Genomic DNA, 17,754 nt, shown 5'->3' with positions numbered 1-17,754 from the left:
AACCAGTGAACAGTATTCACCCTTATACTCGGAAAACTCTTCAAAATATTGATGTGGAAGAAACGTCCTATCAGTAAGAACAATCTCTTGATGTAAAACCATAGCATGCAAAAGTTTTGCTTAGACTCACAGACTTTTAGGAAGAACGTGTGACATCATAAAAATGTCAAAGAAAATGTTAGACTGCGGCTGTAACATTAACCGACACTAACAATTAAGGTGTCGATAACTGACAACTGTCGGAACTACCCGACATTTTAACTCTAACTGCGATATATTAGCTTATACACTAAAGCTTATCAGAAAAAGGGGCATAACTTTGTGTATAAGCAAAACAAATTGGAACCTTGATACTATATTGCATATCAGATCGGTGAACGAATGTTTTGATTACGAAAACAAGGAGCTGCGTTCAATAAACGCTTGATGCCCCCGGTGGCATCCTTGTCGATAAAAAGAAACCTAAGTCCTAAACGAGGTCAAGGTCAAACTGAGGTCAGGTGATGTTTGAAGATGAGGAATGGTCACAGGTTTCATCTGTATTAGTATCAATTCATTCTTGTAAGTGGTATTAATGCTAGACGAAACGGTCCCATTTGGTTAACCAAGAGATGGCCCATATAAAGCAACCTAAGTCCAAAATGAGGTCAAGGTCAAACTGAGGTCAGGTTATGTTTGAAGATGAGGAATGGTCACAGGTTACATCTGTATTAGTATCAATTCATTCTTGTAAGCGGTATGTACTGATGCTAGACAAAACGGTCCCATTTGGCTAACCAAGAGATGGCCTATATAAAGCAACCTAAGTCCAAAATGAGGTCAAGGTCAAAGTCAAACTGAGGTCAGGTGATTTCTGAAGGCATAAAAATAACAAAAACTGCTATGTCTAAAAAGGGGCATAACTTTGTAAAAATGCAAAGCATTATAAGTAACGGAACCTGTGCACTGCATGTCAGATCATCACAGTGAGCAAGTACCCAGTAAAAACTCCTGACGTCGTTCCGACATTGGTTACACGTTGGATTTTGGTTGCAACATTGGCAACCTAAATCCAATACCTAACCAACGTCATATCTATGACGTCTTATAGATATCTAAAAGACGTTGGAATTAGGTTGGATAGGAAGTCTGATAAATGTTTTTAGTTATAAAACTTATTAGTATAATTTTGCTAATATAGTTTAAAGATATTTACTTGTTTTCATTAAGGCCTGGACATGACTGTGCTTATAAAAATAATAGTTCATTAACTGGCACATCAATCTACAATATCGTATAAGATTCTCTATTTTCAGAAACAGAATTTTTTTCAAGAATTTTAAACTGTCCAAGAAAAAAATGCATTATATACACATGCATGTATAAATTATTCTAAATTCACCTAAGGATCTTCTACACATGTTGTCTATTAGTCATACATTCACAGATAAGCCTGCATCGGTTTACACAGTCTTCCTATAATTTGATAGTTGTTGGGAAAAGACAGAGCAAGTTTATAAATACTTTACACAGAGGGATCCGCAACGTGAGTAACAGATTTTTGAAAATTATACTTTTAGACTTAGGTCGCCATAATATGAAATAAAGATAATAAAATTAATACATGTGTTGATTTTTTGTTTGATTGCAAATTACGTTGAAAATTTGGTCAGATTTTGGTTGAAAAGTGGTTAGATTTAGGTTGGAATATGGTCGGATTGCGACGGCTAGCCAACATAAGGATCAGACGTTTCAATTTACTGCCACTAGTAGTTACAGATATTCTACCTTCTGTAAAGTATGGAAGGGCATATAACTTTGTGAAAAAGCAAAACCAAATCAACAAAGTGAATAAGAGTTTGAAGTTTCAATATGTTACCATTAGTAGCTACTGAAACATCTGGTCTTCCTCCAATTATCCCTATATTCGTTTACATTTCTAACATGTTTTACCAAAATCCTCAAAACTTTGATTGGATACGGCTTTGGACAGATGAAAAATGGAATAAAACAAGTACATTATGAACAGTACATGAAAAGAAAACAAAGGGCCATAAATCTTGTCTTCCTCAATTTCACAAAAACTTGCAGGACCACATTTCCCTAATGCACCATGCACTGTTGAAATCCTTTTGTCTCAAAATATGACTCCAGACTGACAGAAAAAAGGATAAAAACACTATAACATTTTATATAAGTAAGAAGGATATAAACCTCATTTTTCCAAGCAATCTATTACTGAAACTTGAAAGCTGGCTTAGCTCTACAGCAGTTAACATTTCTACCAAGTTTTATTAAAATAGTTCAAATGTCTAAGATATGGCTCCAGACAGAAAGTCAGACATATGGATGGAAGATGGACAGACAATGCCAAAACTTATAATATCCCTCTGCCTTCAGTGGGAGATGATAATTCTAACCAGTTTCTGCAACTTTCTTCTTTTGATTAATTTTTGTGATTTTTTTATCTGTCCGTTTTGTTAAATAAAACACCTTTGCAGCATTTCATAAATTCATTAAATTTGTAAATACACTGTTTTACTCTTAGAACATGCTGGTAACATCTCAAACATAATCTGACTCTCTGTTAGGCAAAATGCCAAAATGTTTGACAGAAATAAACCAAAACATTTTACAGACTTCTCAAAGAGCCTTCCTTAAAATGTCAACCCTACACATCAGAATACAGTGAAACACTGCTTGCTCATGTGCTGCTGCCTTGAGCTCCCACGCTCCCTCAAGCAAACCTGTCTATATTTGGATTGCTCTAAACCCTTGATAACCTAAGCACTTTGCCTATCCCTCACCACCTTCAGCAAATGGTGTTTATCTGTAGTTTATGACTATAACATTTGAGATTTTTAACCATGCAAGTCTAAAAAATTGAATACACCTACCGTACAAGAAGTGCCAGTATATGCAAAATGTGGCATGTAATTCTCCTGAGCTATAGAAACGGCATCGAAGGTTGACTGGTACTGACTGCTGGTGTTCTTTAAAGACGGTAATGGTACTGTTGAATGGCAGCTTTGCTGTCTTACAGTTATATCAAGGTGACCGTCTCTCACGCTGTTGTAATTACCACTGTCATCATAAATGTTGTCACCAGCAATGCTTGAAGAGTTTGCATCATTCAGACTACACATTAGTGGCTCTTCTATAACAGGGTTATCAACGTTTGTATTGTAGTCATTATATCTTGAATCATTTTCAGCTGTTCTTAAAGTGCTCTCTGGTATATCACCGGTGTTCATGGCTTCCATCCCATTTCTGTATAAATTTGCTGGTGGTAGGGCAGATGGCTCCTCAGTACGATTTTCAGCTGGTACAACTGTTGGACCACGAAAACCAACAGTATATATAAAGATATCAACTAGCTCCGAAATGTTGTAAGGCACTTTTGGCAATGATTTAGGACACAGCTCATGTACATTGGACTCTCCCCTACAATGTAGCAGAATTAATATCAGAAGAGACCAGACACGCCTGATTAAAACTGCTATTGTAACTTTCTGCTTCCTTTTACCGTATTTCAATAATTTGGTGTTAGGTTCTTCCGGTAGCTCTAAATCAGGTACTTGCTTTTCCAGTAGCTCTAAATCAGGTTCTTCCAGCTCTGGATTAATTCCATCTGAAGAAAACTCTAGATTTTCTTTTTCAATGTCTTCATCAGCTACTTGACTGGTATCTTTAGGACTTCTTACCAAAGTAATCGTTGATCTAAAATTCAAGTATTTAGATGATTAAACAAGAGTGCCAGAATGTCACAATATACGCCCGTCACAGCAAATTTCTTTACTCTAGCACCTGTATTTGCAAATGGAATTTTAATTTTGTGGTTGTTTAGTAATCATTGTAAGTCATTTGTTTTTCTAAGTCCACAAAAAAACTCCTTACCAGGTAGAGATACCTTAAAATACACCTAAAATTTGAAAGTAACATCCCAGTGTTGTACCACAGAAAAGTGGTCCTGTTTTTTCCCTACGGTCAATTATAAAAAAAGTTACAATATAAGTTATTTATAGTAACAACTAAGGAAAGATAATCTTAAAAAAAAAAAAAAAAAAAAAAATTAAAAAAAAAATTGTAAGTCCACACAAAAATCTTTACCAGGTAGAGATTAGACAAAATACTGTACACCTCATAATTGGATGTAGCATGCATGTTGTACTACAGAAAATTGGTCTAGATTTTTCCCTACGACTAGTAATGAAAAAGTTACAATATAAGCTATTTATAGTAACAACAAAGGGAAGTAATTCTAAAGAAGGGAATTGCGCATGACACTTCGTCTCATGATGGTGTATAATTGTGCCAAGTTAAATCAAAATCCCTCCATGCATGAAGAAGAAATGCTTGGGACAAAGTCATTCTTGTATCTGACCTTTGGCCTATAAGTGTGACCTTGACCTTTGACCTAAGAACCTGGTTCTTGCGCATGACACTCCACCTCGTGGTGGTGAACATTTGTGCAAAGTTATATCAAAATCCCTCTATGCATGAAGAAGAAATGCCCCGGACAAGGTTTTCATTCTTGTATCCTTTGACCTCTAAGTGTGACCTTGACCTTAGACCTAGGGGCCTGGTTCTTGCGCATGACACTCCGCCTCGTGGTGATGAACATTTGTGCCGAGTTATATCAAAATCCCTCCATGCAAGAAGAAGATATGCTCCGGACAAAGTTTTCTTTCTTGTATCATTTGACCTCTAAGTGTGACCTTGACCTTAGAGCTAGGGACCTGGTTCTTGCGCATGACACTCCGTCTCATGATGATGAACAATTGTGCCAACTTTCATTAAAATCCCTCCATGCATGAAGAAGATATGCTCCGGACAAAGTCATTCTTAAATTTGACCTTTGACCTCTAAGTGTGACCTTGACCTTAGACCTGGTTTTTGCGCTAGACACTCCGTCTCATGATGGTGAACAACTGTGCCAATGTTTCATCAAAATCCCTTCATGCATGTAGAAGATATGCTCCGGACAAAGTCTGTGGACGCAGCCTGCCCGCCCGCCCGCCAGGGGCGTTCCCATAATACGTCCCGTTTTTCAAACGGGCGTATAAAAAGAGAAAATAACTTTCTTTGTATGGTACATTAACATTTTGTATTTTGTACATGATAGGGCCTCTGTTGTCATGCAATTAAGGCTCCTGACTTTGAATCACTTGTCCTTCATCGTTATGAGTTATAGAAACCTCACTTACGGTGTAGCATACTGTCAAGTGAGAAGTCGTCCAGTTCGCTAACCAAAGCTTGTGGTGCTACAAAAATGCCTTACCATGCTCGAATAATGCCTATAGGGGAATTTGCCATATGACTTACAACTGAGTCAGTATGACATTAAACAAGAAAAGTAACTGCACATAGTAAAAGCTTAATCACTTCAGTTTTAAAAGTGGTCGGTCTGATTTTGATCAAATAATTGCATTTGCCAAAACTTAAACATCTGGTTTTTTACATTAATTATGTTTACTGAGCATTTGCTTCACTGTTATTAGATATTCACCGAATGTATTTATTAAACTCAATGCCAAACCAAGATTATTTTTCAGCATACGTAAGTATTTCAACAGCATTTTCGTTTGGACCACTGTCATCTACTTCTAAACTGATATTGCCAGGACTGTCTCTTATCTGGATATTTTTACACACTTCTTCCATTTACCTTTTACTTTCTGAATCATTTTTTGAGGCATCATCTTTGGTCCTTTGTCCTTCAGACTGTTTACAGTCTTTGTCTTCCCCATCATCGTCATTAAAATGATCTCCATCTGTATCATCGGCTTGGTTTAGACAAGCAGTTTGTCTCTCTATACTCAATCCTCCATCAGCTCTGTCAGATGCAGCATTATTATCTACACTGGAGCTTTCAGAGGGACCAGTCTTTTTATCTTGTCCTATAGAAAGGTCATGTGTGCTGTCTGTGCAACATTTTATGCTGTCTTGAGTTAAAGTCATCATTGATCTGAAATTTAAGATTTATATGATGGAACAAGACGGCCATGAAGGCCCTGTATCGCTCACCTGAACTATTGACCTAAAGACTATCATTCTGACCACGTTTCATAAAGATATGGTAATAAATATGATCTCTAAAGTGTTAACTAGCTTTTCCTTTGATTTAACCCGGTGCCCTAGTTTCTGACCAAATATGACCCAGGTTCGAACTTGACCTAAAGATCATTAAGATTTACATTCTGACAAAGTTTCATGAAGATGCAGTCATAAATGTGGCCTCAAGAGTGTTAACAAGCTTTTCCTTTGATCTGACCTAGTGACCTAGTATTTGACCCATCCTGACCCAGATTTAAACTGGACTTTGAGACCATCAAGATTAATATTCTGACCAAGTTTCATTAAGATTGGGCCTAAATTGTTTTGTTTGTTTGTTTTGGGTTTAACGCCGTTTATCAACAGTATTTCAGTCATGTAACGGCGGGCAGTTAACCTAACCGGTGTTCCTGGATTCTGTATACCAGTACAAACCTGTTCTCCGCAAGTAACAGCCAACTTCCCCACATGAAACAGAGGTGGAGGACTAATGATTTCGGACACAATGTCGTTTATCAAATAGTCACGTAGAACATACGCCCCGCCCGAGTATCGAACTCGCGACCCCGCGATCCGTAGACCAACGCTCTTACCTACTGAGCTAAGAGGGCGGGCGGCCTAAATTGTGACCTTTAGAGTATTAACATGCTTTTCCTTTGATTTGACCTGGTGACCTAGTTTTTGATCCCAGATGACCCAATATCAAACTCATCCAGGATATTACTAAGAGTAACATTCTGACCAAGTTTCATTAGGATTGGGCCAAAACTGTGACCTCTAGAGTGTTAACAAGCTTTTCCTTTGACTAAACCTGGTGACCTAGTTTTTGATCCTATATGACCCAGTATCAAACTCGTCCAAGATTTTACTGAGAGTAACATTCTGGCAAAGTTTCATTAAGATTGGGCCAAAATTATGACCTCCAGAGTGTAAACAAGCTTTTCCTTTGATTTAATCTGGTGACCTCGTTTTTGACCCCAAGTGACCCAATATCAAACTCATCTAAGATTTTATTGAGGGTAACATTCTGACCAAGTTTCATTAAGATTGGGCCAAAATTGTGACCTCTAGAGTGTTAACAAGCTTTTCCTTTTATTTGACATGGTGACCTAGTTATTGACCCCAGATGACCCAATATCAAACTCATCCAAAATTTTATTAAGGGTAACATTCTGACCAAGTTTCTTTAAGATTGGGCTAAAATTGTGACCTCTAGAGTGTTAACAGTCAAATTGTTGACAACGGACGACCGACGGAAGGACGACGGACACAGGGTGATCACAAAAGGTCACCTTTGAGCACTTCGTGTTCAGTGAGCTAAAAAGAGAAAAAAATTTTCTTTGTATGGTATATTAAAATGTTACACAAATTTTGTATTTTGTACATGATAGGGCCTCTGTGGTAGAGCGATTAAGGTTCCTGACTTTGAATCACTTGCCCTTCATCGTTATGAGTTATAGAAACCTCACGGGGTAGAATTCTGTCAAGTGAGAAGTCATCTACCTGGCTAACCGAAGCTTGTGGTTCTACCAAAATGCCTTACCATGCTCGAATAATGCCTAGAGGGGAAAGTTGCCATATGACTTACAACTGAATCAGTGTGACATTTAACAAGAAAAGTTATTGCACATAGTAAAACATTAATCACTTTAGTTTTAAAAGTGGTTGGTCCGATTTTGATTAAATAATTGCATTTGCCAAAACTTAAACATCTGTTTTTTTACATTAATTATGTCTACTGAGAATTTGCTTCATTGTTATTAGATATTCACCGAATGTATTTATTAAACTCAATGCCAAACCAAGATTAATTTTCAGCATACGTATTTCATAAGTATTTCAACAGCATTTTCGTTTGGACCACTGTCATCTACTTCTAAACTGATACTACCAGGACTGTCTCTTATCTGGATATTTTTACACACTTCTTCTTCCATTTACCTTTTACTTTCTGAATCATTTTTTGAGGCATCATCTTCGGTCCTTTGTCCTTCAGACTGTTTACAGTCTTTGTCTTCCCCATCATCGTTGTTAAAATGATCTCCATCTGTATCACCGGCTTGGTTTAGACAAGCAGTTTGTCTCTCTATACTCAATCTTCCATCAACTCTGTCAGATGCTGTATTATTATCTACACTGGAGCTTTCAGAGGGACCAGTCTTTTTATCTTGTCCTATGGAAATGTCTTGTATGCTGTCTGTGCAACATTTTATGCTATCTTGAGTTAAAGTCATCACTGATCTGAAATTCAAGATTTATGTGATTAAACAAGAGGGCTATGAAGGCTCTATATCGCTCACCTGAACTATTGACCTAAAGATCATCAAGATTATCATTCTGACCAAGTTTCATAAAGATATGGTCATAAATATGATCTCTAAAGTGTTAACTAGCTTTTCCTTTGATTTAACCCGGTGCCCTAGTTTCTGATCAAATATGGCCCAGGTTCGAACCTAACATAAAGATCATTAAGATTTATATTCTGACCAAGTTTCATGAAGATGCAGTCATAAATGTGGCCTCTAGAGTGTTAACAAGCTTTTCCTTTGATTTGACCTAGTGACCTAGTTTTTGACCCATCCCGACCCAGATTTAAACTGGTTCCCAGATAGTTCAATATCAAACTCATCCAAGATTTTATTGAGGATAACATTCTGACCAAGTTTCATTAAGACTGGGACAAAATTGTGACCTCTGGAGTGTTAACAAGCCTTGCCTTTGATTTGACAAGGTGACCTAGTTTTTGACCCCAGATAATCCAATACCAAATTCTTCCAAGATTTTATTGAGAGTAATACTCTAACCAAGTTTCATTAAGATTGGGCAAAAATTGTGACCTTAAGAGTGTTAACAATCTTTTCCTTTGATTTGACCTGGTGACCTAGTTTATGATCCAAGATGATCCAATATCGAACTCATCCAGGACTTTACTGAGAGTAACATTCTGACCAAGTTTCATTAAGATTGGACCAAAACTGTGACCTCTAGAGTGTTAACAAGCTTTTCCTTAGACTTAACCTGGTGACTTAGTTTTTGTCCCTACATGACCCAATATTTAACTCATTCAAGCTTTTATTAAGGGTAACATTCTGACCAAGTTTCATTAAGATTGGGCCAAAATTGTGACCTCTAGAGTGTTAACAAGCTTTTCCTTTGATTTGATATGGTGACCTAGTTATTGACTCCAGATGACCCAATATCAAACTCATCCAAAGTTTTATTAAGGGTAACATTCTGACCAAGTTTCTTTAAGATTGGGCCAAAACTGTGACCTCTAGAGTGTTAACAGTCAAATTGTTGACAACGGACGACTGACGGACGGACGACGGACACAGGATGATCACAAGAGGTCACCTTTGAGCACTTCGTGTTCAGGTGAGCTAAAAAGAGAAAAAAAAATTCTTTGTATGGTATATTAAAGTGTTACACAAATTTTGTATTTTGTACTTGATAGGGCCTCTGTGGTAGAGCGATTAAGGTTCCTGACTTTGAATCACTTGCCCTTCATCGTTATGAGTTATAGAAACCTCACTGGGTAGAATTCTGTCAAGTGAGAAGTCATCTAGCTGGCTAACCGAAGCTTGTGGTTCTACCAAAATGCCTTACCATGCTCGAATAATGCCTAGAGGGGAAAGTTGCCATATGACTTACAACTGAATCAGTGTGACATTTAACAAGAAAAGTTATTGCACATGGTAAAACATTAATCACTTTAGTTTTAAAAGTGGTTGGTCCGATTTTGATCAAATAATTGCATTTGCCAAAACTTAAACATCTGGTTTTTTACATTAATTATGTCTACTGAAAAATTGCTTCATTGTTATTAGATATTCACCGAATGTATTTATTAAACTCAATGCCAAACCAAGATTATTTTTCAGCATACGTATTTCATAAGTATTTCAACAGCATTTTCGCTTGGACCACTGTCATCTACTTCTAAACTGATACTACCAGGACTGTCTCTTATCTGGATATTTTTACACACTTCTTCTTCCATTTACCTTTTACTTTCTGAATCATTTTTTGAGGCATCATCTTTGGTCCTTTGTCCTTCAGACTGTTTACAGTCTTTGTCTTCCCCATCATCGTTGTTAAAATGATCTCCATCTGTATCACCAGCTTGGTTTAAACAAGCAGTTTGTCTCTCTATACTCAATCTTCCATCAACTCTATCAGATGCTGCATTATTATCTACACTGGAGCTTTCAGAGGGACCAGTCTTTTTATCTTGTCCTATGGAAAGGTCTTGTGTGCTGTCTGTGCAACATTTTATGCTATCTTGAGTTAAAGTCATCACTGATCTGAAATTCAAGATTTATGTAATTAAACAAGAGGGCTATGAAGGCTCTATATCGCTCACCTGAACTACTGAACTAAAGATCATCAAGATTATCATTCTGACCAAGTTTCATAAAGATATGGTCATAAATATGATCTCTAAAGTGTTAACTAGCTTTTTCTTTGATTTAACCCGGTGCCCTAGTTTCTGATCAAATATGGCCCAGGTTTGAACCTAACCTAAAGATCATTAAGATTTATATTCTGACCAAGTTTCATGAAGATGCAGTCATAAATGTGGCCTCTAGAGTGTTAACAAGCTTTTCCTTTGATCTGACCTAGTGACCTAGTTTTTGACCCATCCCGACCCAGATTTAAACTGGTTCCCAGATAGTTCAATATCAAACTCATCCAAGATTTTATTGAGGATAACATTCTGACCAAGTTTCATTAAGATTGGGACAAAATTGTGACCTCTGGAGTGTTAACAAGCCTTGCCTTTGATTTGACAAGGTGACCTAGTTTTTGACTCCAGATAATCCAATACCAAGCTCTTCCAAGATTTTATTGAGAGCAATACTCTGACCAAGTTTCATTAAGATTGGGCAAAAATCGTGACCTTTAGAGTGTTAACAATCTTTTCCTTTGATTTGACCTGGTGACCTTGTTTATGATCCCAGATGATCCAATATCGAACTCATCCAGGACTTTACTGAAAGTAACATTCTGACCAAGTTTCATTAAGATTGGGCCAAAAATGTGACCTCTAGAGTGTTAACAAGCTTTTCCTTAGACTTAACCTGGTGACTTAGTTTTTGTCCCTGCATGACCCAATATTTAACTCATTCAAGATTTTATTAAGGGTAACATTCTGACCAAGTTTCATTAAGATTGGGCCAAAATTGTGACCTCTAGAGTGTTAACAAGCTTTTCCTTTGATTTGACCTGGTGACCTAGTTACTGACCCCAGATGACCCAATATCAAACTCATCCAAAATTTTATTAAGGGTAACATTCTGACCAAGTTTCTTTAAAATTGGGCCAAAATTGTGACCTCTAGAGTGTTAACAGTCAAATTGTTGACAACGGACGACTGACGGACGGACGACGGACACAGGGTGATCACAAAAGGTCACCTTTGAGCACTTTGTGTTCAGGTGAGCTTAAAAGAGAAAAAAAATTTTCTTTGTATGGTATATTAAAATGTTACACAAATTTTGTATTTTGTACATGATAGGGCCTCTGTGGTAGAGCGATTAAGGTTCCTGACTTTGAATCACTTGCCCTTCATCGTTATGAGTTATAGAAACCTCACGGGGTAGAATTATGTCAAGTAAGAAGTCATCTAGCTGGCTAACCGAAGCTTGTGGTTCTACCAAAATGCCTTACCATGCTCGAATAATGCCTAGAGGGGAAAGTTGCCATATGACTTACAACTGAATCAGTGTGACATTTAACAAGAAAAGTTATTGCACATGGTAAAAGATTAATCACTTTCGTTTTAAAAGTGGTTGGTCCGATTTTGATCAAATAATTGCATTTGCCAAAACTTAAACATCTGGTTTTATACATGTACATTAATTATGTCTATTGCGAATTTGCTTCATTGTCATTGGATATACACTGAATGTATTTATTAAACTCAATGCCAAACCAAGATTATTTTCCAGCATACGTATTTCATAAGTATTTCAACAGCATTTTCGTTTGGACCACTGTCATCTACTTCTAAACTGATACTACCAGGACTGTCTCTTATCTGGATATTTTTACACACTTCTTCTTCCATTTACCTTTTACTTTCTGAATCATTTTTTGAGGCATCATCTTTGGTCCTTTGTCCTTCAGTCTGTTTACAGTTTTTGTCTTCCTCATCATCGTTGTTAAAATGATCTCCATCTGTATCACCGGCTTGGTTTAGACAAGCAGTTTGTCTCTCTATACTCAATCCTCCATCGACTTTGTCAGATGCTGCATTATTATCTACACTGGAGCTTTCAGAGGGACCAGTCTTTTTATCTTGTCCTATGGAAAGGTCTTGTACGCTGTCTGTGCAATATTTTATGCTATCTTGAGTTAAAGTCGTCACTGATCTGAAATTCAAGATTTATATGATTAAACAAGAGGGCCATGAAGGCCCTGTATCGCTCTCCTGAACTATTGACCTAAAGATCATCAAGATTATTATTCTGACCAAGTTTCATAAAGATATGGTCATAAATATGATCTCTAAAGTGTTAACTAGCTTTTCCTTTGATTTAACCCGGTGCCCTAGTTTCTGATCAAATATGGCCCAGGTTCGAACTTGACCTAAAGATCATTAAGATTTATAATCTGACCAAGTTTCATGAAGATGCAGTCATAAATGTGGCCTCTAGAGTGTTAACAAGCTTTTCCTTTGATTTGAAGTAGTGACCTAGTTTTTGACCCATCCCGACCCAGATTTAAACTGGACTTTGAGACCATCAAGATTAACATTTTGACCAAGATTCATGAATATACCATCATAAATGTGGCCTCTACAGTGTTAACAAGCTTTTCCTTTGATCTGACCTGGTGACCTAGTTTTTAACCCCAGATAGTTCAATATCAAACTCATCCAAGATTTTATTGAGGATAACATTCTGACTAAGTTTCATTAAGATTGGGACAAAATGTGACCTCTGGAGTGTTAACAAACCTTGCCTTTGATTTGACAAGGTGACCTAGTTTTTGACCCAAGATAATCCAATACCAAACTTGTCCAAGAGTTTATTGAGAGTAATACTCTGACCAAGTTTCATTAAGATTGGGCAAAAATTGTGACCTTTAGAGTGTAAACAATCTTTTCCTTTGATTTGACCTGGTGACCTAGTTTTTGATCCCAGATGATCCAATATCGAACTCATCCAAGATTTTACTGAGAGTAACATTCTGACCAAGTTTCATTAAGATTGGGCCAAAACTGTGACCTCTAAGAGTGTTAACAAGCTTTTCCTTAGACTTAACCTGGTGACCTAGTTTTTGTCCCTACATGACCCAATATTTAACTCATTCAAGCTTTTTTAAGGGTATTATTCTGACCAAGTTTCATTAAGATTGGGCCAAAATTATGACCTCTAGAGTGTTAACAAGCTTTTCCTTTGATTTGACCTGGTGACCTAGTTATTGACCCCAGATGACCCAATATCAAACTCATCCAAGATTTTATTAAGGGTAACATTCTGACCAAGTTTCTTTAAGATTGGGCCAAAATTGTGACCTCTGGAGTGTTAACAGTCAAATTGTTGACAACGGACGACGGACACAGGGTGATCACAAAAGGTCACCTTTGAGCACTTCGTGTTCAGGTGAGCTAAAAAGAGAAAAATCTTTCTTTGTATCGTATATTAAAATGTTAAACAAATTTTGTATTTTGTACATGATAGGGCCTCTGTGGTAGAGCGATTAAGGTTCCTGACTTTGAATCACTTGCCCTTCATCGTTATGAGTTATAGAAACATCACTGGGTAGAATTCTGTCAAGTGAGAAGTCATCTAGCTGGCTAACCGAAGCTTGTGGTTCTACCAAAATGCCTTACCATGCTCGAATAATGCCTAGAGGGGAAAGTTGCCATATGACTTACAACTGAATCAGTGTGACATTTAACAAGAAAAGTTATTGCACATGGTAAAACATTAATCACTTTCGTTTTAAAAGTGGTTGGTCCGATTTTGATCAAATAATTGCATTTGCCAAAACTTAAACATCTGGTTTTATACATTAATTATGTCTATTGAGAATTTGCTTCATTGTTATTAGATATACACCGAACGTATTTATTAAACTCAATGCCAAACCAAGATTATTTTTCAGCATACGTATTTCAACAGCATTTTCGTTTGGACCACTGTCATCTACTTCTAAACTGATACTACCTGGAGTCTCTTATCTGGATATTTTTACACACTTCTACTTCCATTTACCTTTTACTTTCTGAATCATTTTTTGAGGCATCATCTTCGGTCCTTTGTCCTTCAGTCTGTTTACAGTATTTGTCTTCCCAATCATCGTTGTTAAAATGATCTCCATCTGTATCACCGGCTTGGTTTAGACAAGCAGTTTGTCTCTCTATACTCAATCCTCCATCGACTCTGTCAGATGCTGCATTATTATCTACACTGGAGCTTTCAGAGGGACCAGACTTTTTATCTTGTCCTATGGAAAGGTCTTGTATGCTGTCTGTGCAATATTTTATGCTATCTTGAGTTAATGTCGTCACTGATCTGAAATTCAAGATTTATATGATTAAACAAGAGGGCCATGAAGACCCTGTATCGCTCACCTGAACTACTGGCCTAAAGATCATCAAGATTATTATTCTGACCAAGTTTCATAAAGATATGGTCATAAATATGATCTCTAAAGTGTTAACTAGCTTTTCCTTTGATTTAACCCGGTACCCTAGTTTCTGACCAAATATGGCCCAGGTTCGAACTTGATCTAAAGATCATTAAGATTTATATTCTGACCAAGTTTCATGAAGATGCAGTCATAAATGTGGCCTCTAGAGTGTTAACAAGCTTTTCCTTTGATTTGACCTAGTGACCTAGTTTTTGACCCATCCCGACCCAGATTTAAACTGGACTTTGAGACCATCAAGATTAACATTTTGACCAAGATTCATGAATATACAATCATAAATGTGGCCTCTACAGTGTTAACAAGCTTTTCCTTTGATCTGACCTGGTGACCTAGTTTTTAACCCCAGATAGTTCAGTATCAAACTCATCCAAAATTTTATTGAGGATAACATTCTGTCCAAGTTTCATTAAGATTGGGCCAAAATTGTGACCTCTGGAGTGGTAACAAGCCTTGCCTTTGATTTGACACGGTGACCTAGTTTTTGACCGCAGATAATCCAATACCAAACTCGTCCAAGATTTTAATGAGAGTAATACTCTGACCAAGTTTCATTAAGATTGGGCAAAAATTGTGACCTTTAGTGTGTTAACAATCTTTTCCTTTGATTTGACCTGGTGACCTAGTTTATGATCCCGGATGATCCAATATCGAAATCGTCCAGGATTTTACTGAGAGCAACATTCTGACCAAGTTTCATCAAGATTGGGTCAAAACTGTGACCTCTAGAGTGTTAACAAGCTTTTCATTAGACTTGACCTGGTAACCTAGTTTTTGTCCCTACATGACCCAATATTTAACTCATTCAAGCTTTTATTAAGGGTAACATTCTGACCAAGTTTCATTAAGATTGGGCTAAAATTGTGACCTCTAGAGTGTTAACAAGCTTTTCCTTTGATTTGACCTGGTGACCTAGTTATTGACTCCAGATGACCCAATATCAAATTCATCCAAAGTTTTATTTAGGGTAACATTCTGACCAAGTTTCTTTAAGATTGGGCCAAAACTGTGACCTCTAGAGTGTTAACAAGCTTTTCCTTTGATTTGACCTGGTGACCTAGTTATTGACTCCAGATGACCCAATATCAAACTCATCCAAAGTTTTATTAAGGGTAACATTCTGACCAAGTTTCTTTAAAATTGGGCCAAAACTGTGACCTCTAGAGTGTTAACAGTCAAATTGTTGACAACGGACGACTGACGGACGGACGACGGACACAGGATGATCACAAGAGGTCACCTTTGAGCACTTCGTGTTCAGGTGAGCTAAAAAGAGAAAAAAAATTTCTTTGTATGGTATATTAAAATGTTACACAAATTTTGTATTTTGTACATGATAGGGCCTCTGTGGTAGAGCGATTAAGGTTCCTGACTTTGAATCACTTGCCCTTCATCGTTATGAGTTATAGAAACCTCACTGGGTAGAATTCTGTCAAGTGAGAAGTCATCTAGCTGGCTAACCGAAGCTTGTGGTTCTACCAAAATGCCTTACCATGCTCGAATAATGCCTAGAGGGGAAAGCTGTCATATGACTTACAACTGAATCAGTGTGACATTTAACAAGAAAAGTTATTGTACATGGTAAAAGATTAATCACTTTAGTTTTAAAAGTGGTTGGTCCGATTTTGATCAAATAATTGCATTTGCCAAAACTTAAACATCTGGTTTTTTACATTAATTATGTCTATTGAGAATTTGCTTCATTGTTATTTGATATACACTGAATGTATTTATTAAACTCAATGCCAAACCAAGATTATTTTTCAGCATACGTATTTTATAAGTATTTCAACAGTATTTTCACTTGGACCACTGTCATCTACTTCTAAACTGATACTACCAGGACTGTCTCTTATCTGGATATTTTTACACACTTCTTCTTCCATTTACCTTTTACTTTCTGTATCATTTTTTGAGGCATCATCTTCGGTCCTTTGTCCTTCAGTCTGTTTACAGTTTTTGTCTTCCCAATCATCGTTGTTAAAATGATCTCCATCTGTATCACTGGCTTGGTTTAGACAAGCAGTTTGTCTCTCTATACTCAATCCTCCATCGACTCTGTCAGATGCTGCATTATTATCTACACTGGAGCTTTCAGAGGGACCAGTCTTTTTATCTTGTCCTATGGAAAGGTCTTGTATGCTGTCTGTGCAAAATATTATGCTATCTTGAGTTAAAGTCATCACTGATCTGAAATTCAAGATTTATATGATTAAACAAGAGGGCCATGAAGGCCTTGTATCGCTCACCTGAACTATTGACCTAAAGATCATCAAGATTATTATTCTGACCAAGTTTCATAAAGATATGGTCATAAATATGATCTCTGAAGTGTTAACTAGCTTTCCCTTTGATTTAACCCGGTGCCCTAGTTTCTGACCAAATATGGCCCAGGTTCGAACTTGACCTAAAGATCATTAAGATTTATATTCTGACCAAGTTTCATGAAGATGCAGTCATAAATGTGGCCTCTAGAGTGTTAACAAGGTTCTCTTTTGATTTGACATAGTGACCTAGTTTTTGACCCATCCTGACCCAGATTTAAACTGGACTTTGAGACCATCAAGATTAACATTTTGACCAAGATTCATGAATATACAATCATAAATGTGGCCTCTACAGTGTTAACTAGAACTGTCACAGGAGTGACTCATACCCCCACCATACGGTCTTGTCAAAGAAGAAAGGAAACAATAAGAAATCTTAAAAATACTTTGGAGTACTTCATCCTGGGCTTCCACATATAAGTAATACTAGTATAATACTAGTATAGTAATACTAGTAAATATATTAAATCTCTAATATTAGAGATACACTAAAAGTGAATACAAAAAAAGTGTCTTACCGACCCATGTTACCACAGAAAAATGTTTTTACTTTTTACATAGGACTTATAATAAAAAAGTTAGAACAAGAGCTGTCACTAATGGTGACAAATGCCCCCACAGCACCTTGACCTTTGACCTGGTGACCCCAAGGTCAGTAGGCGTGGTGTACTCAATAAGTACTATCAGCATGTGAAGTTTACAGGTCCTGGGTGATGTGGTTCGCGAGTAAAGT

General features: G+C 37.0%; 1 protein-coding gene across 6 annotated transcripts in view; it reads right to left on the bottom strand.

Moving 5' to 3' along the window:
• LOC123550967 (dentin sialophosphoprotein-like) overlaps positions 1-16,880 on the bottom strand; it is a 190,755-nt gene extending 173,875 nt beyond the window's left edge. For 5 of the 6 annotated variants that reach the window (XR_008370487.1, XM_053540384.1, XM_053540385.1 and 2 more), the window contains exons 1-7: positions 16,585-16,880; positions 14,259-14,558; positions 12,108-12,407; positions 10,038-10,337; positions 7,975-8,274; positions 5,648-5,947; positions 2,877-3,699 (exon numbers count right to left, since the gene is read on the bottom strand). Coding sequence is in view for 5 of the 6 variants with exons in the window: in XM_053540384.1 (XP_053396359.1) it covers positions 2,877-3,699; positions 5,648-5,947; positions 7,975-8,274; positions 10,038-10,337; positions 12,108-12,407; positions 14,259-14,558; positions 16,585-16,877 (2,616 nt within the window). In the remaining variant the exon portion in view is untranslated. The remainder of the gene's footprint in view (positions 1-2,876; positions 3,700-5,647; positions 5,948-7,974; positions 8,275-10,037; positions 10,338-12,107; positions 12,408-14,258; positions 14,559-16,584) is intronic. The other variant, XM_053540387.1, reaches the window with a different exon arrangement.
• Positions 16,881-17,754: the final 874 nt, after the last annotated feature.

This window comes from Mercenaria mercenaria, chromosome 4 (assembly GCF_021730395.1).
Source record: "Mercenaria mercenaria strain notata chromosome 4, MADL_Memer_1, whole genome shotgun sequence".
Lineage (NCBI taxonomy): Eukaryota > Metazoa > Mollusca > Bivalvia > Venerida > Veneridae > Mercenaria > Mercenaria mercenaria.
This window is presented reverse-complemented; position numbering and strand designations above follow the sequence as displayed.